The following is a 21,142-nucleotide window of genomic DNA, read 5'->3' as shown; positions in this document are numbered from 1 at the left end:
AACTTCATTTGTTATTTTTCACAATCTAAACCAGAGATGCAAACAGGCATAATATTCTTCTCAGATCAATGTATCAAAATAGGTGTTGCACAGCTGGAATAAATCTTTGTGGACAGAAAGGAATATTACATTTTTATAATCAAGCTAATCCTTCCTTTAAGCTTCTCATCTAAGATCCATCACAGGGATCTAGTTGGAAGATAGCTGGAAGAGTAGTAAATATTTAAAGAGTCTTATAGATAATCTATTTATGCAGTATATTTGAAACTGAATGAAGTCTATGATATTCCTATACTGAGTCTGAGCCCAATATAAATACAGTCAACGCCCCATTTGCTGAAAGGCTTTAGCAACAAAATAAAGGGATTTTTGTTCTCCTTAAAATAGCTACCTAATCTTTCCTTTATAAACTGGATATAAAAGATTTTGTGTGTGTGTGTGTGTGTGTGTGTGTGTGTGTGTGTGTGTGTGTGTGTGTGCGCACGCATACATATATATATATAAAAATACGTGTGTGTGTGTGTATATATTGCCCTTTAGATGTCAAGAAAAAGCATAAACTACTTCAATCTACAGGCTATGTGCACATCCCACTAATACAATTAAGGGAAATATAACTGGGTAAGCAAACCTTTGTATCCACAGTAATCTTAACTCTGCCTTATTTTAAATTCACCAGATCAAAACAATATTCTAAGTCACTTGCAACGTCCAACACCCACCGTGACTGGAAAGCACTTTTTGAAGAAAGCAGAAACAAAACTGCTAGCTCTGCTTGCAGAGAGATTAAGTCACTTGCGGGGAGAGGGGGAAGTCCAATAAAATTACTGGCACCTACCATGTTCTATTTATTAAAAAAAGGCGGGGGGACAGGGGGGCCTAAACCAGGATGTCCCTATTTTTATATCCTGGAATATCAAGAGTTCATCATACTAAGGGGTTGTCACAGGAGAATTACAGAACTGTAGAAGTAATTCTAGTCTCCACCACTTGACTAAACTTACCTTTCCTTCGTAACACAAATGGTAACACAAAAACATCCACGTTCTCTCTCTTCTACTATGAATCTATCATAACCTCATTTCACATTAAATGAGATGCCAAGTCATTCTGCTTTACTTAGTGATGATCCAAAGCTCTGGAAAGGCTTTTTTGATTTTTTTGTTTGCAAGGAAACCTGGGTAACTGCACTAGATTCAAATAATACTTATCACTGCTGACATGAGACAGACAATAATAAATAGAGGTATGGGAAAAAATAGGAACAGCATGCTAAGTGTCTGGCTTTTTGGATCAGTTTGATACAAATAGTGGATCTTTACCTATGGTGATTCTATTTTAAAATATCTGAATTTAACAAATATTCATAAATACATACATATTCTATAATATGTAATTATAAACAAAATGTTAAATTAGAAGTTTTCAGTTACAATCAGTGTCTATGTAAATAACACAGCAATTCCCCAAATCTATAAAGTATGCAAAATTATTTTTTACACATTAAAGTATATATGTACACTCATTCTAAATCTGTATAACTATCATTAACTATTGGGTAAACAATCATTTTTGTGTGAAAGACTCATGAAAAGATTAAAAGCAATGGGGGGGGGGGGGGGGAGAGACAGGCATGGAATAGGAAGATGAGTAATACAGCACTGATCCATAAAATTAACCCGTGCCTCATACTACCCAGACGTCATCAGAACTGCCTACCATATACACAGAGATTTCAGTATGTGCCCAAGAGGTTACATGATAAGCTTATGTGCCTGAGATGTTTCAGGCCTATCTCCCTAGTTTAGCAGTCCTAGTCATCTTGTTTAATGGGCTATCAAAAAACTGACCCCAACTGCAGACCAGAACTGCAGCGGCTCTATCTCCAGCAACTCCTCTACTTTACAGATACAAGACTGAAGGATTTTTAACATGTCCTCTGAATGGTCAACTCTAGCAGCCACTTTCATCCACTGAACTCAAACTGAAAACCAAGTACACAGAAAGTCACCAAACAAGCCCAGCAAGCATATAAGGAGATTCGTATTCATACCTATTAACCAAAGAGCTTCCTCTTTCTCCCTACAATGGCTAAATAAAGGAGATCAAAGTCACCAACTAAAGGGCTCTTCAGTACCTTCTACACAACACACATTTCATCCAGTAAAAACCGCCAGGACTTTATTTTAAAAAGCAATAAAACACATTTTAACCTTTCACTCAAGAGTGTCAAACTTATTTAAATTTGCAGGTAGTTCAGCTCCTCTCCAGTCTGTGCCTGAGGAGTGTGCGCATGTGCCTAGCCTCATCACTTGTCACCTCCTCCAGGAGGGGGCTTCTCAGCATCCCCCCCCCCTTAGCTCTCGTTGGCAAACGTACTTTTGGAAAAAAAAACAACCTCTACTGCTAAGGCAATAAAATAGGTATTTTCCCTGCTCACTAATACCTCCACTCCTACAAGGCCTCCCACTGCCAGACCACCGGTTTCCTGCCAAGTCTGCAGTTTGGTTAACAGCACATCCTTACAACGCATGGACATGATGGGACCGATGAAACCTGGAAGCTCAGGACAGCTGAAAACCTTTGTAATAGCTTGGCAAGCCACGGAGCTCCATTAAAGCATTCTGAAGTCTGACAGACAAAATTGCATGATGGTTTAGACAAAGGTTTAACAACTCAGTTTTACAATTAAATTCTCAAATTATGGAGACCAAAGAGAAATGATGACACAAGGCCTGCAGTACCTTTTTCTAAACCTAAACCAACCAATTAACTTTCATCCATAATTTAAAACTGATTCTTCATAATGTGGTAAATAAGTTCAGGAAGAGAAAGTTAAGATATGTGCAAAGTTATATTCATAAACTCTAGCTCTCATCCAAGAAAGCAGGGTTGAACAATTTCATCTGTAATATTAAAAATATATTTTTAAGTGACTTTTTGAACCAGGGCTTCACAGTGCATACATAAGAGTCTCATATCAGCTCAGTAATTTTTTTTGAGAAAAATAATTCAGGAATAAATTATTCAAGAAAACTATTTTACGGTGATAAAATTTGTGTCTAATCAGCTGAAATTCTCTTTTAAAACCATGCTTCAAAATGATTTTTTTTTTTAATTGGCTTCTTTCAAAAATGTCTTTTTGGTTTTGGGGTTTTTTTAGAATAAAAGTATTAAAAGACAAAACATCATACACTGTTAGCATTTAAAATAGAAAGCATCACACTTAAGTAGTGGGGTAAGATTAAATCCATATTTAAGGATTTGATAACCAGTTTTCAAGAAAATGTCTAGGAGTACATGCAGGAAAACTAACCAGCAAAAGTGAAATAGCTTTGATATAGATACAGATGTGACCAGGGAATTAGTATGCAAAATACTGTTTTGCAATCTGATAAACATGCAATTAAGAGAGATGCAATCAAGCACATACACTTTGACCACTTCATTACTTTTTAGAAACTGTAATAACCCAGTTAAATCACTACTGAACCAGGCAAAAAAGACTGCCACCTACTCTGTTTATATTCAAGCTTTTTATTTTTATTTCCAATATACATTTTCATTCAATGAAACAATGTAAGAAAAATTTTACCCTTGATTGTTAAAGAAAGTTGAGGTCAAGTTCATTCACATGTAAATTTAATGATGGATTATAAATGTCTTCAAACTAATTCAAGATAAGACTTTGCTTATGTATCTATCATTCCGCCCCCTCCTCTGCTCAGAAGTGATTTAAATCATTTTATATGGTTTTATAAATATCAGGAACCGATATCCAACTGAAGTGTAATTTGATTTGTTTGCAAATCTCTTTTGAATTGCTTTATGATGCGTAAGCGCATGCAGTTTATTAGGAAATAATAAGCAAAGAAGGCAAGCCAGGCAAGAAGCTTTGCTCACTTTCAAAGTCAAGGAAAAAATTTGGCCCCTGATCAAGCTCTGTGCAAGTGAGAACTTTTAAAAGATTTCCCATTTGGTTCCTGAAAAATAGAAAAGGAAGAGAAAAGGAGTCCTGAGTGAACAAATGATTTTAGAGGCAAGGACTTGGACAGACTCGTTCTGCTGGAAAATTTATACTGCAAGCAATCAGATTTTTAAAGTTTTTCCTCAGTTCGTTGTAAAGTCTGGGAAAAGATTCTTTCATTGCCTTGTAATTCTTTGAACTTACTTTCAAAATCCAGGAAAAAATGTGGATAGTTTTCAATTTCCCTGGTAAGGACCTTAAGAAGATTACCCATCCCAGCAAACCTAGTAAATGCAACAAAATCATAAACAATTATATACGTAAAATTAGAACATTACAACTAAAAGCTTGACACAGTCTGCATCATATATCAAATCTTATTGCAAGTTCTGAACCATGAAAAACACTTTGATGGTCAATCCTGTGATGTTTGCGTGTTGGGACAGAGAGTAAGACTTTGTATAAATACAGAAGTAATTCTATTCAACAAATTTGAATTTAAGCATCAGTACAACTTTGCTAAGCAGAGAAAGATATTTACGAGCTTGTTTACTTAGTAAGAAAAACAAACTCAGAGCTATCCATATCTATATTTGCTAATCCTCTGAATTGCTAGGCCCAGATTACTGAATCCCATTCCAAAGTGTAAAAAAAAAAAAAAAAAAAAAAAAGGGGGGGGGGGAGGGCAGGGGTGGGCCCCTTAATCCTTGGACTGGATTCTTAAGCATGAGATTATGGAAAATATGGTTTATGGAAACAAACTCAATTCAAGGAAGATTCAAATTGTTTCTAATCAGTAAGGCCTTATAAAATATTACCATCAAAATTATTAGAAAAATAGTTAGAAATCCTACTCCTTTTAACTTTAAAAATTTATGTATGCATTTTTGGGGAAAAAAAAAGTAAGTTCAAATTTTTTTCAGTCATCTTGGAACCTTTAACTTTCCGAGTTAACGAGAAAAACTCCCAGAAGGAAAAGTGACCAATTCTTGAAAAAACAACTCTCTTTGAAAGAGGAGGAAGGAGAATCGAAGAAAAAGGATGTTTTTACCAATACAGCCCTTAGGAGGGCCCATTATTCTTAAACTGTAAAAGTATGGCTTTCTTGGGCAAACTTAAGCTTCTTCTCAGAAGAGAGAAAAATTAAGCCATGAAAAGCACATATAAGAAATAAATAGTCCACCCAGAGGGATGTAGAAAAATGTAACTTAAGATTTAAAAGTCAGACTGAAAACTTTTTTGCTTCAAAGATAAACATTCTCAATGCTCTAAACCATGGATCTTGGGGCTAACATCTGATGCTGATCTACTTCTCAGTTTAACTCTTTTGCCATTTAAGAAATCAGAACACAAAAAGCTGATTCTAAGCATGCACATGGCAGATACTTCATCTGAGGAAACAGATCTCTCCCCTCAAATTCTCCCCCAAGCATTACAGAAGAAAAAGTACCATTAACCCCCATTTCTATATGCATATAAAGGATACATTTCCATAGTAGGAAAACCTAGGAAAGGCCCTGTAATGGAAGGCTTGGTGATTTTAAAGCAGTCCAGGTGAACTCATAAAATGATATAAATTTAGTCAATAATCCATTCAGAGCATGAAGTTTCACATAAACCCAGCTTTTGTTAGACAAATGGCTTTAATGTTTTGCATGAAATAGTTCTTCAAAAATCTTCTCTCCAGAACAGATCCAGTGAGCAGACTGTCAAGCCCTTTATAATAAGCAGCATTTTGTATACACACTACTGAAACATGAAGGAAATTCTTCATTATATTCATACAGTTGTGTCCACTTATATGCAGAAAAAGTACCACAGTTTTACTTTCAGAACAAGATCTGCACTTTTTGAACTCAGTCTAACTTTCCCATTATCCTACAAAGTGGATAAAAACATGCAAACAGAACAGAACAGAGTTTATACAACATTAAACCTCGTATCTTTAGTAATTTAATATTTCTTCACACTGGAGTAATACATTTTATTAGCATCATGTAAAAGGGACAAGATAACACATATTTATTTCCTTTTCATAACCTTGAAAGAAACAATTTGTATTATTAAGAAATACTATCGCAATCTAAATTGACTCAGTTTGGATTCCTCACTTTCAACTCCCACTTTCAGCCATATCTTACCTCATTGCCTTCAATCTTCAGAGAGTATCCAACCATTTCTTCTACTGCCAAAGTTAGTACTGCATCCAGAGACTGGTTTGGTTAATAGCATGCTGCAAACAGCAAGAAAGCTGTTCGCTTTGCCAAAAACTGGGGATCCCTTATTTGCATTGAGTAGCTTGAGGTCAGGTGCCCAATCTCTGATCCTCCTTACAGGAGTACAGCATATAAAGGCTGTGGAGATTTCTAAACACAGGTATTCTTCCTGAATTTTCACTATATTCCTTAACTCATTTTTCACTTTATTCTCCTTTCCTTCAATCCCTATTTAGACACTGATGCAGCCGTTTAGATCACAGGTACGAAATGAGAACCCTGCCACAAGCTTTGCACCAATTTTTATTGTCAGCCATGATCCTGAAAGCACTACTTTGACATCTTCTATCTCCAATGTGCACAAAAACAAAACAGTGATATTCAACTTCATCATCTAGAAGATGTGGTTCAGTCAGTCGCTAAGTATGTCTCATTTATGATATAATTTCTTTATGGTTTCCTGAAAACAAAACTAAAGACAAGACCTTGTTGCAAATAACTTTCACTTTAAAGTCATCATCTAACACTAAGCTTTTAATTCCATATTAAAAGGCTGGCCTTCACCTTAACAAAAGGGTTAAGGTACATATTTCCTTACCGCCAAACTGAACTATTTTATTCTTTATACCTTCTTGCTTCCCAGTACTTGGATGTCTCCAAACCCTCTTTCCCTAGAAATTCTAATACTGTATTTTATACCTCATGAACTGCATGTCACTTCCAGGATAATTTTTAACCAGATTTCAAAGTAACTAATGACAAATTCTGAGCACATCAGTATATATGCTGTAGTGGTGACTTAAATGTAAATATGCACCTGATGTACAGTAACAAAACATTCATACAAGTTTAATCTTAAGCGTAACATTCCATTTTATTAAACCAAAAAGCACTTTTTTTTACTGCAAAATCAGTTTAAATATTGAAGTGAGAGTCAATGCATATATTAAAAATATTGCTACTGCAGCACTCCTAAGTGATAGCAACTTCTCTGTAGTGTCCAAACCCCCTAAAATTCCAACTTTTAATAGTATGATTTAGAGGTGATGACATTTTGACATGAGAATCATGTTTGCATTTTACATCTTTTCTACTGCTTTCCGAACTATTAAAGTTTAGGTAAGAATTTATGTAAGCACAGAGAAAGTATTTTCTAAGCCATTAATTGTTGACAGCTTAAAATTAATAAGTCCATCTTCATGCTTAGTATTTACATATACACAAAAATATAAGTAAGCTATAAAGAAGTAGTGAACAAGAAGGTAGAGTTAGCATTTTGTGGTTTATATACCATTATCCAGATGCATATTTTACAAAGTATCAGACTTGGAGCCAAAACAACACAATTTGGTTTTCTATCAAACCACAGTTTCTAGAGTTTAATAGATTTAGTTTACACATTCTAGAGGAATTATCTAGGATAGGAAAAGAAATTCCTTTTCCTACACTAAAACAATCTATTTTTTAAATTTTGATAAATAAAATACCTCCCCCCAAAAAACACCAACAAAAACAAAAATACCCACCCAAAACTGAAAGGAAACCCTTCAAATCTGACATGGGTTTGACATATTCTCAAGCATACTGAAATAGAGTTTTGAAAACTTAGCAAATGTTCAAATGGCTATTGTCAACCAGATTTTGCATGTATTCTAAATGCCACATTACTTAACTCTTCTTTATCTTTGCTTACATGCTGTTTTATGGACTACATAATTTAGAGTGGTGGAGTTTTGTATTTTTTTTAATTGATAGCTATAATAGTATACACATTGCTAAGAAGTCATAACTTTATAAAAGATACCATTTATTTCCTCTCCCTTTACAGGAGATTAATTTATATCAGTACAAACTCAGAACCACCAGTATCACAGTAGCTACACTGAAGGAGTACCTAGACAGACAAGCATTTAAACAATGTGTTAGTGAAAAAAGGGCACGTACACCAGCTCAACTCTTGGCTGCTCATCAGTGTTCCTTTGCCAGAAATTATTTCCTAAATCTGCCTGCTTACATAAATATACTCTCAAAGGCTTTTGTCAAAATCAGCTGGATCAGCAAATACCTACTGTTTAAATTCATTTAGACCATCCTAACTAAATGAGGTTAGGGGGATTCTCATGAGCAGCTCCATTGATAGATCCTAGGAGAAACAGAGACTCCAGGTTCAGGAGTGGCAGTGGATATTTAGGAGTGATAACTTCTCCCAGAACATCTACATTTGTGAAGAGAGAGGCATCCAGTCCCCAGGCTAAGGAAACTCTACTGGGCTAAGCACACTAGTATCATTAAAGCAGTGGAACTGACCTTACCACACGAATAATTAACTGCAATTTCAAAAAACAGCAGCATCCAATCCCAAGAAGGTTTCTTAGATCAAAAGCACAAATCCAAACTGTTGTGATGTTTACCCACAAAGTTCACTGAGGTGCTTGTGAGAAAACAGAAGTGCACAACTCAGAAAATATTATTATATTAAGGAATTAAAGTGAATAAAGAAATCCTGATTAACATTTTTGCTTTTTTCCCCTTTTATGCAATAGACATACTAAAAATATCTGATTTCTTAAAGTATTTGTGGAAGACTAATTCCAGGTAGACTGGAATGATGCAATGCTTGAATTCATCCAGACAGTGGAGGCACCTTCAGATGTGTAGCCCACGCATCATCCCTGCTCCTTGCTCACTCAGGATCAGCATGGGAATGAAATTCTGCGAGGCTCATGCACCATAATGGACATTCTCATATACATGAACAAGAGAATATTATTGCTGTGAAAAGTGCAGTACTGGAGTCAGGAATATTTAAACATGGATTCTGATTCACACCCACAGCAGTGCCACTAACCCCGTCGACAGTTAGGAGTTACCTAGATGCCATGACAGAACGATGGTAGCTCTATGCCATTTGGGACAGACTTTTCTTAAAGCTCTTCAAAAGGTGGAGACTGTATAGTGTCAACAGGAATCTCTACTGATACATTAAACCCTTTACTTACTGTCCTATTCACTAAAAAACTACTCCTATCTGCAACATCCTTTTATACATATGAATATGGCTCCCTCTGTCTTTTTTGTCTTGATTAGTTCCAGCTTTTAAGCTCTTGCATGATAGGTCATGCCTTATTATACCTCTGCAATGTTCTGCTCTGAATTTTCTCCTGCTGGTCCAAGTTCTAGATACAATACCTAACTTTATCCAGGTACAGCATCAAATATAATGAAGGAATCATGTCTTTTAAGAAAGTACTGTTCCTTATACATCTCTCAAATATAATCTGTAAAGTTTTATTTCACCCATTGCTTCCTTTTCTGTATTTTGGCAATTGACTATTCTTGCCTCCATACAGTACTTTATATTTATTCCCAAACTGCATGCTTTTTTTTTCTGATCATCTCTTCAATTTTCTTATAGTTAAGAATATTTTCACGAATATGCTAGTATTCCTGTCATCAATTATTCTACTGCTAAATGTTTGAACTCATGCCATAACAGCCTCAATTGTGCAAATACATGTTAGTTATGAAAAGTGGTATTATTCCTGTAGGGAAATTATTTTAGAAATAAGCATAAGACTGCATTGCTATATTAACAAACATAAAAATAGTTGTATAACTGTTTGAGATAATAATTTCAAACAACCAGAGGTACTTCACAGAGAAACACCTACTGATGCCTTTATCAAGGCCTGTGCGTTATGAGGAAAAAAAAGCTTTTCAGAGTCCAAGCTATATTCATTTTCCAAAAAAATTAAAACCATTTTATCCACACTAATGACAAATTATGAAAATCTTAAATTTGTATTTATTTCCTTTTCATGAACAAAGCTAACCTGTGAAAATTTACTTGCATATCAAGAAGGACCAAAACGTAACTTACAAGCAAGCAAAGAAAAAACAGGACCACACATTCCTTAAGCAGGTGAAGGATGAACAGGCAATCTCCCTCCCCCACACCAATAAAAAAAAGATGTAAAGTAGTGAAAAGTGGATAAGAGAAGAACATTGCTCAAGGTGAAGGTAATCCAAGATAAAAGGATAACTTCCGCTTTGAACAATTATTTTAATACAGTTCCTAGATAAATAAGGCTTCAAGCCAAGAGCTTTCACTGTCAACTGAGATGTAGATTGCAGGACACAACTAAAAACTGAAGAAAAAAAAAAAGAAAAAAAAAAAAAGGTGAGGCAAGTCAAAGGAAGTTAATAAATAGTTTGTAATGACAACTGCATTTTTCACTAATCACAAAATGTTAAGAGTTGGCCAGCAATGTTAATACCTGTAGCCCCAAAGTTTAAAGAGCTTGGCTCATGGATTTGTTAAAATCAAAATGCAAAAAAAGTATTACCTCAGATGAACTTATCACTTTGGGGAAAATTATTTTATGTACCACCTTCACACCAGAGCATACTTGGAACAGAAAACACATTTTCAAAGTGTGCAATGTCAAAAAGAGACATCATGAAGGCATGAAAACCAGGCCACTAGATATTTTTATCAAAATATCTGGATTCAGATTCACAGATCACAATCAAGGTGTCATACTAAAAAAAAGGAGTAGAATAAAATTCAAGTTACATGTTTGAAAATTACATGTTTGAAATGAAATTACATGTTTGAGAATGTCATGTTCCTTCACTGTACAGTAACTACAGTAATCTAGTTTCAATTCAAGAAATATCGGCATTACATCCACAACTGCTTATACACAAAGGGACAAAATTTCCTCTTACACAATAAACAGAGCTTCTATTAACTGATGTTATTAGGTAAACAAAGCACAACACTACTGTTTACCTAACTGATGCATGGGAGAGGGATGCCTTTAGCAGGAAGGGAGCAGGTTTGGCTGGTTGAAGTGTTTCTTCCTTCAAAACAAAACCACCCCGTTTTTCCGGACAGAGTTTGACTCAGTTCTGAAGCTCTTGTAAGAGAGCTTCAGAAGCTCTTACGCTTACAAGAGAAGGGCAGCAGCCTCATGTTCTCCATCTTAAAAATCCCTTGTCCTCATCTTCTCTCACCAAATTCATAATGTAAAAGGGAATGAATATAATAGCACACACAGTTTTGGAAGTCTAAGGATCTGGGCATCTGTAAAGCTATCTGGTTTCAATATTCATCAATATGAGTGGAAATCTATTACTGATCATATACATTCTCAAATACAGACCCAGAATTGAAACTCAAATAAAAAAAAATCAGAAACAGGAAAAAAAAAAAAAAAAGCGTTGCTGCTCCTTTCAGGCTGTTGATGATTGCCAATTATTCATCCTACTGACTATGTTATACAGAATATTTTACACTATTCTCATAGAAAATCCAACACAGGTACCTGAAAAAACATGATAAAAACTAGCATATTCTAGTTCTTTGTAGAACTATGATTAAGATTTTCCTCAAAGCGATTTTATTTTCAAGTTATTTCTTGTTCCAGTTGAAAATGGGGATAAGTCTTTGCACGTTAACTTTGTTCTTTATCCATTTTACTTCTCTTTAAAATATAAATGCCAAAACAGCACATCTAATCTCAGTCAAGACAGACATAAATCCTACAATACAATGACTGGATTTCTTATTGCACAGTTACTAGTGATCTGCTCTGAATGTGTCAGTATACAGGATGTAACACATTTCGCTGGCTAAAATCTGTATTTCTCTTTCGTGGAGTAATGAATTGTAAGATATGGATCTGAAGCAGTATTTACAAGTACCCTTTTCTGGAAAAGGGATGGCGGGCAGAAGTCAAACAGTATCTTACAATACTAAAATAATGAATAATTCTGATTAAAGAAATATACTGACGCTACAGGAATTAAGATAGCTATAGCTGATACACTCTGTATCAATTGCTCGAGATTTGGGGATTAAAGATGAAATATTGCTCTTTGTAGGGATAATTTGCTATTAGTTTAAAATACTTCCATTTGTGTAATACTGGCCATATTTAATATATCTTGTTACACAAAACAGGAAAACTGGCTGACTCTCTGACAATACGATGCTGTTGAAGGAAATAGTAGCAGATCTGCTAAAAAAGACATTTTTAAAAAAATATTGTAAATAGGCTGGAGAAGTATATATACTTTTTTCCTTAAATTCATAAAAAGTTAAGAGAATAAAAAATTACAATATGTCTCTTGATGAGGTTAAAGGAGCAAATAACAGGTACCTAGATATTTTAGGGACCACCTAATTCCAAGACAGTGTTAAAGAAAGTTTTGCTGAACTACGGAGGCATCTGAATACTGGAATTGGGCAAGAAGCTTTAGTAAGTATAATTAACCATATACCTGTACAAGTTCCTGGAGCTGATTAGTGATAAATGTTCCTTCTAGAACATGGAGGAGGTTACTACAGGAATGGCTGCTTTAAGCTTGATTGATACTTATGGGAGGAACCGACTGAAACGTCAGGAAGGAAATACAGGAGAAATTAATTAAAGCAGCAGAGTTTACTATTCTTAGAAAAGAAAGAAAACAGCAAATTAAATATCACGATTTGAAAAAAGTAGTTTCAAGAATGTCAGGTATCTGGAAGAATAGGTCTCTTGGAAAGTTAACATAATGGATAAAGGAGTGCAGGAAAAGCCAACAGTTAAAGTACACAACAGGCTATTCCAATGGACAAAACAGAGCATTAGAAATAAATATGCCTGCATGAGCATATGCAAGGACAGAAGGAAGAAAAGAAACACAAAGAAGGAAGTTTTGGCAAATGACTGTAGATGAGAAAAGAAAATTCTACTTAGCACCATAAATTCACTGCAACACTGAGAACTTGAAAAAGTTATGAGTGCTTTACTGTTAAAATAAAGGGTAATTTTATACTGTATCTGTTACCTATTGTATAGATAGGATTATGCTCAATACTTCTAATTAGTGACAGACAGTGGAGTACAAAATAAAGTATATAATAAGCTAGACAGGAATACAAATATTCTGGAAAACAGGTACAGTTCAAAATCACTTTGATAAATTGGAGATACAATCCAGAAGAAATTCAGTAAATACAAGCCTAAAATACTACACTACAAAAGGAGAGGAAAAACATTCCCTCCCCCGCAAAAAACCCACAATTGCAGGTAAGCAGAAGGACTGAGGAAAAGGTATTTGATCATCATACTGGGCCATAAATTAAACATATAACCAGCTAGACAGTTACTAAAGCTACAGAATTTCTCAAAGATTGCTCTCAGAGTTAAGGGAGTGGGGGACTGAATATTGAACAAGAACACATTTTCTCCAGAATATTAGTCTAATCTAATCTAATTAGATGCGAGTTACAGAAAAGTATAAATTCCAGTAAAACTTTTCCTTTCAGCCTTGTTAGCTTTATATCTTTTTTTAAGTCTTCAGATATTATTTTATTAACTTTTATTCTTTTACACTAGATATTTAATTCATTAAAACTTAAAGTGGAAGTTTGCAATCATGGCATTTTCTGTAAAACATCTTGCCTTGAAAATTGCATTTAGTTAACAGACAGGCCTTCTTAATGAGGGGAACACAAAGAGATTCTTAATTTTGCATTGTGCCTAATACCTTCAGAAGCATATCCCCTACCAATATCTATTTATAAACTATGCTTTACTAACACAGAACACAAACCAAATTTTTGTGCCCCAAGATGAGCTGTTAAAAGCCACTCTCAACTTTTTTGGTATATTAACCAATCTGCTATTTGCTTAAGGTGACAAATATGGGAAGAGTACTGTGGATGGCGCTGAATTAAAATCATCCTTCTAATTAAAAAATAATTTCTCATAAGCATAAATGAAAATGAAAATAACATACCGAGCCTGACAGGTTTTACAGTAATTAATTCAAATCACTGCTGGAAACTATTCTTAATTTAGCAATGAAATTTGCACAATAACTTTTTACTGAGAAAATAAAATTGATGCACAGTAGTGACTATGACCTACTTCTACTTTCCTATTAAATCTATTTTTGATGGATTGATAAGTTTGCATGGTGATTAATCACAAGTCCTTTTATGACACAGTTTATTCCCTTCACATTACAAGATGCACAGCCTATAGAGGCCCATTTTACAAAGAAAACAGAGTATTGTTCAGTGATGTGAGCAAAGCTAAACATATGCACAAAAGTGGACATTGTACAGTTGTTTTGACAACCCTACAATGCTACTCAGTGGATTTCCTGTGAAGGAGACATTTAAAACTCACAGACCAGCCTACAGACATTTGCTCATTCAACATGGCTTCACATAAAGAGATAAAACAAGCCCAGGGCATCTTTTGTTGATTATGTAGTGCCCTCTACTGTTTGAAAGAGAAACTCAACAGGACACATTTAGCATTTTGAGTGTTTTTAAATAACCAAATCATTGCAGAGTATTATATTATTAAAGGACAAAAAAAGTGGTAAAAAACACAGGAAAATGAATGTCCTATATGAAAACTAGGCAATCAACTTTTTATTTGACATGCTTATTACCTTTACATAACTTTCATATAATGGGGTAAAAAATGGTGATTTCTGAGCAACATTTTTGATTTTTGAGTCCAGGGCCTAGACCCATCCAAAATCTTATTGAAATTCATGTGCCTCTCTTGCAACTAAGAAAAAGGCTAATGGTTTAGATCTAATGATTATTTAAAATTTGCACCGAACCATCAGTGCTAATTTATTTCTGTTAGAGATACTGAAAACAGAATTTTTGCAAGGAATATACTACATTATCAGCAGGTGAGTTTCTCTACCACCTTATTTTTCTGACTAAAGCCAGACTAATCTAGATAGCATTTTAATAACCAAGTTTCAGGACAGCATTTTTTTTTTCTTTTTTTAATTTTACATTGTTTCCCCTTTCCTCCCACTTAAACCAGGAATTTAGTTTAAAAGTTGGTGTAAATTTACATTTAAAAATTATTAAAACCAGTGACAGTTCTCCCAAGATGTTAAGCAATGTGTCACTTAATCAGGCTTAGCAGAAAGCAAAATCACTAGTCAGTGAGTGTTCATAGCAGGGCATCTCAACACGGCATGTAACACATGCTAAGTCAGTCTTTGGCAGCAGTAGTGTTTTCTACACGTGAGTGGAAATACCATTTTTATAAGCTTATTCAACAAGTTTAGATTAATGATATTTCTTTTGAAGTTAAGCAGCAGACTAAGAGTTGAAAACCAAGAAATCTGGTTTCCTTTTGCAATCTCTGATTAAAAATTAGATACAGAGGATAACATCAGCTTTGAAATGCTGATTATCAAAAAAGTAGTTACATCAGTCACCTTCTTATTGCCTTTGTTGACTACAACAGTATGAAAGGCAAATTGTGCCTTTTAGAACTATAAGCTAGAGAAAAGACATTATACTTGGGTTTACAAAAATTAAAAAGTTTTATTTTTACCTAAAAGGGATCTAAGAACACTGTTGTTTCATTTTGCAATTGTAAGTAATGCCCCATTTATACATAAATAGAGGAGACATATCTCACAGGTAAAAGAAACCACTTTATAAAGACATCGTTCATTACTTTCTAACAAAAAAGCCATAATAACCATCTAAATAGTACATCTGAAAATATTTTTAGAAACTGATAGGTAACTGGTTAAAAATCATAAATACAGTGTAAAAACTATGTACACACAAACATACATATGCTTGTATACATACACACATGTTCAGCTAAGAACTGTCAATGAGCCACTTGTTACAGAATAGATTAATAAAAAAATCAAGATTAAAATCATAACAAAACAATATAAATCAAGATTAAAATTGTCTACTTAATCAGAGCTTTCTATTTGCTCGCTCAAAGCTTTCTACTTCAGGTATCAGGAAATACAAGCATTTGTACCACAGTACAGTGTAGAGACATTGGCTAGGGAGAAAGAGCATCTGTGTGATTTCAGCACTAACAGAGTTGTAAAACTCAGATGCTCTTTCAGTTCATGCCTTAGATGATGCAAGTTCTTTTAAGAATGGCGTAAGATGGAAAAAATATGTCCTCCCTAATATCATGATAAACAAGTGAAAGATAGAAAGTTTCTTAAAGATACAAGTATTACATAACACCAACCAAAATCTACGCATTTTCTTTCAGTTTTTGTAATTTACACAATCAGCTTATATTAAGGCATTGAAGCATAACAGGGAATTGAATTGCTTGTTCAGCCCTAAGCCAATCATTATTTTAGCTGTAGTTCATTTAACTGTCTTACTAATAAAAACAATGCAGTTGAAGAGCTCAAAAAAATCAGAGATATTTGGTTAAAAAGCATTCAGGCTATGACTGAAGACTACTTAGGTTCACAGGAAGTAATAGAAATTTACTTACAGGAAAAAAAAGAGTTCAAAGAAAAGTTTAAAGGCTGGAAAAGGCCAAAAATAAGTCAATAAATCAATATGTTTTCACAGTGGAAAAAATCTCTTCCATAAGAGCAATTAAATTGCAGAGGAAGGACAGTGTTCTCTTATTATAGGATGGATTTTTTTTTTGTAATACAATGATATTAGGGAAAAAATACACTCTGTGTGTACGTGTGTGTGTACACATTTGTCTCAGACACAAAGGTTTTTTTAAAATATATTTTCTATATTATATATTATAATATATATAATTATTATATATGTATATATAATATATAATATTAATATATTAATATATATTATGTATTATATATACATATATAATAATTATATATATATTAATATATTAATAATAATTTGGCACCAGATGCACCAGGTTATTAATACTACTATACAAACTACTTAGCAATGAAATGTTTTTGCGCAGAGAACGTACTTATTGAAGTAATAACCACTGTGACTGAATAGACTTTGTGTCTATCTCATCTTTGATACATTCCAAAGAAAAATTATTTGATGTCTACAAAAGATTCTAAATTAGGATCGAGCCCAGTGCTATACTCCCGTTTTGTGTATGCCTTCCACAATGCCTTCAGAGCAATGGTCTACTAACTACCTTCAGTTAGGTCTTCTTCAGTTAAACTCTTGAAGAATCAGCTTGTTCTATTTCATAGTTTGCTGAGTCACCAATTTCCAACCATAAATGCTGAATAAAACCCTTACCTAAAACACCATTATCAGCAGACTACAAATTATATTTCATTAACCTGGAGAACCAGTGCAAGAAGACCAAGATTAATCATTCCAATATCATGAAATATGTAATGAAAGGATCCTTATTCTCCTCTAAGAAGTTTCAGATTCTGAAATAAATCACACTTACATTTTAATACACTTCATCCAGAAACTGAATTGGCTATTGTAAACTTACTAAAATGGGCAGCAATAATAGATTTTGTTTTCAAAAACACGCTATTATCAACATATTCTAGCCAGAAGGAAAACCACAATATACAGCTTTCTGCCACTTGATTTGTTTTTAGAAAAAGACTGTAGTTAAGGCAGTTATCCACTAAGTGGCATCATGAACTCAAATACATCAATTTGACAAACAATCTTAGCACACTGCACTTTTCTTCCTACAAATAAATTGCAGGAAAAAATTATCTTTGGGTGATTTTTTTGATTCAAGTATGTCAGAAATGTAGGCATCATTCCAAATAGTCAAATTTATTAGTAAGCTAGAACTACCCATTTTCTCTTCACATCAAGTCATTTGCAACTATGTAGCACAAGGGTCATGTCAGAAATAAAAATATCATAATAGAAAGGCATATTAAACAAAGCAACCAAAATGTTGGAGAAATATGAGCTCAAAAATTTAAAAAGTGGCTGAGGTTTCAGAAATGGTGTAAACCAACAAATCTTGTATTTCCTGTTGCAAAGTGTGAAAGCACCAAAGTCACCAGATACTTTGGATATTTCATCACTTCAGGTAACACATTTAAAAAAAAAAAGTAAATTTAATAGGCTTGGATTAGATTAACTGTAGCTGATACTAAAAGTTAGTCCTTTTTAAAAAATAATCTTTGGAAGAGTAAGAAATATATTTCATTTCAATGACTTTAGAATTTAGTTTTAAAAATGTTACTTAAAGATTAATGAAAGTAAATATACTTATTTTCAGAAATATTTACTGGACAAAAGCATTAAGAGAAGGTCTAAGTATAATAAAGTGTATTTGAACAGAACTCCAAAAATAAGTTGGTTCTACTCCTATTGTTTATCCTTTTTTTAAATCACTGTCAATTTGTACATATATAAACAGATACTGAAAATGTCAAAAAAAATCAGTGTCACTGTGTAAGAGAGTAGAAGAAAATAAAATAAAGCAACTACTTTTAAGTCTGCATTTTCTACTTCATATGTATTTTAAGCTTGTGAAGTGTCCTACACATGCACTCAAAATTCTGTGCATATTTCAACACTATAAGGACAAGACATTCTTTTTTTTTTTTTTTTGATTCTTTTTGGATTTTCTTCCTTACCAGTCACAGAGGAATTGCATTAGGACATAGTCCTTTTTCCCTACATCCGCCTACGACAAACATTTGCTGAAAGTCAGCGACTCCAAAAGCAAATTGTTTACAATTAACTCAAAAAGCCATTTAAAAATTGTTTCTTTGTTCCAGTTGGAAAGAGAGACAGCCAGATGTGTGGCTTGTTGATCTTGCTCTTTTCTGACCTCTGAGTGTAGGAAGAACTGTAGCTGAGGAAGGAAGTCAGCAAGTTGTGTTAATGAAAGTGAACACTGCAAAAGAGATATAGCTTTTTTTTTAAAAATAAGAAAAAAATCTTTGAAACAGTTCTTATTTGAAAGAAAGATACTGTACAGCTTTTCCTCTTGCTACTGGTGAAAAATTGGAGTCTTTGTTTCAGGGAAAGTCAATAGAATTTGTGGGTTTTTTCTGATACTTTTGAAAAATTCTGTCCTTGATTTCAAGGACTTCATTAAGTTCCACTACTGTGTATTAGAGAACACCTTGCCATTAACACCTGCTGGGAGACAGTACTCCATTGCGGATGCAAAAATCAGGAAAGGTATTTGGATGTTGGGCACTTATTGAGTCGCAGTCCACCATTACAGATAAAAATCAGACCTAAAGCTGAATTCCAGATTCAGAGTGCACCCACTTCTTCATAAAACATGTTTGGCAAAAAACACAAGACAAGGAACTATAGTTACTATGCGACCTTTCTTCATACATCTCCCTGAAACACATTCATATCATTATATCTGTAAAACATCTGATAATGAGTTAACTAGTAATCTGAGTTGAAAACTATTTATTACATGGCTGTATTGATGCTGTATGCAACTACTTGTCACAGTACAGAATTCCTGTGCTAGATATTCTACAAGCGTAGAAAAGAACAATTTCCTAAAGAATTCACAGTAACAGACATGTGAAACATTATCATCTTGCTAATGAACTTTGAATTATTTTCTATAAAATTCTTAAAATGTACTCTAAAGTTTATGATTACACTGTGTGTTTTGTTGTTTTTTTTTTAAACACTCAATTTATCATGGAACCGGAAAAGTTATTAACAGTTACCATTCCTAAAGGATATCTAACAATATAAATCTAATATAATATCTAAGAATATATTATATGTGTGTGAACTAAAAATTCACAAAAGAGATTCAGCTTTAGCTGAATTAAGGCCAGCTCCTTATGCAGTCAATGAAGCTTCCAAAAGGCATCTCTGAATTAAATGTTTGAGGTGATCTCCCTGCATTGCTGTACTCATCTTAATAATCCAAACTAGTTTGAGCAGAAAATAACCAGGTATAATTTTTGTCAACGAGTTCCTATTTTCAGAATATACTGAAGGGTTATCATCTGAAGACCTGAACAATATCACCATAATTCATCCCTCATTGTTTCTTATGATACTACTGAGTTAAGAAACTTCACTGTGTATTCTTACAGAACAAGAAATTGGAAATGAATTCCCCTCCCATCTCAGGTTCTCCCATCCCCTAATGTCATTTAAATTCAAAAAGCAACTTTAACAGATCAGCACACACATGTATATACATACACAAAAACCCATTTTTGACAAAAAGGGTTTAATCTGATATGGGAATTCAAATTCTAAAGAATTATAACAATATTTCATACATTTCAAAACACTTAAGAGAAGATTTTGATACCAGATTAAAATTCAATCTTCCTCTTTTCACTACAAAAAGTGGAAAATCTCATCATACGACTTTTTGAGCACAGCTATGAGCACAAAGAATTCCTGCTGCTGCACTGGTATTAAGAAACTCTTGTTCTCTTCTCACTGTCATATTAAGATTTGATTTTCAGAAACTTTTCTTTTAGAACAAAGTGTTTAGATGCTGCTACAGCCTGTATTTTGTCATAGGCCTCTGATAAAGTCAATATTTAAGGCTATTAAAGGCATATTTAAGGGCTTGATTTTAAAATAATATTTTTTCTTAACATCTGTAAAAGGTCTCTAATAGCAAGCAATAAGGATTTCAAGAATTTACCCAGCTAAAAAAAAAGAATAGAATCCTATCAATTGTAGGTCCTCACAGTTTATTAGTTCTTACCAATGGAACTAATACAAGCTGTGAATTACACTGTGCCGTATTATTAACTTTCTACTGACTAAATTTAAAAGAATCCATAATTTAGTAAATCTCTATTTCCTCATTTCACTCACATTCCTTGTTTTACACCACTTCATTTTTTTCTAACGTGTTAGAGTCTTCATCTACATTCCTACCATTTTTCCCTTTATTCTTCATTTTCACTTTACTTTGCTTGTCCCAAAGACCTCCTTATCCCATGCTTCAGCTCATCTCAGTCCCCCAGTCAGGATGTGTGAGCTTATGAAGAGCACTGGATTTTGTGCTCCTCCATCTAAGAAAGGCCTTCCTTCACTTAAAAGTAGAATGGGCCCTAAATTTTAATTAAAATACTATCTGTATACAATGCAATAGGTATGTCATGCATAATTCCTCTTTTCAATTCCACAGGACTGTAACAAAGTAGAAGGCCTTTAAAGGAGAAAAAGTGGAAAAATAAAATACACGAAGTAGCTGCA

General features: G+C 33.8%; 1 protein-coding gene across 6 annotated transcripts in view; it reads right to left on the bottom strand.

Moving 5' to 3' along the window:
- The window catches only part of CYRIA (CYFIP related Rac1 interactor A), a 60,230-nt gene that overhangs the window by 19,058 nt on the left and 20,030 nt on the right, over positions 1–21,142 (bottom strand). For 4 of the 6 annotated variants that reach the window (XR_010388179.1, XM_064508442.1, XM_026097162.2 and 1 more), the window contains exon 4: positions 3,904–3,983. The exons of 1 other annotated variant lie outside the window; for it this stretch is intronic. Coding sequence is in view for 4 of the 5 variants with exons in the window: in XM_064508442.1 (XP_064364512.1) it covers positions 3,904–3,976 (73 nt within the window). In the remaining variant the exon portion in view is untranslated. Of the gene's footprint in view, positions 1–3,903; positions 3,984–4,171; positions 4,252–21,142 lie in introns of all 6 variants that reach the window. One more of the 6 variants, XM_064508443.1, reaches the window with a different exon arrangement.

This window comes from Dromaius novaehollandiae, chromosome 3 (genome assembly GCF_036370855.1).
Source record: "Dromaius novaehollandiae isolate bDroNov1 chromosome 3, bDroNov1.hap1, whole genome shotgun sequence".
NCBI classification, from domain to species: domain Eukaryota; kingdom Metazoa; phylum Chordata; class Aves; order Casuariiformes; family Dromaiidae; genus Dromaius; species Dromaius novaehollandiae.
Note: the sequence above shows the minus strand (reverse complement) of the source record. Positions and strands in the feature narration are given on the sequence as shown.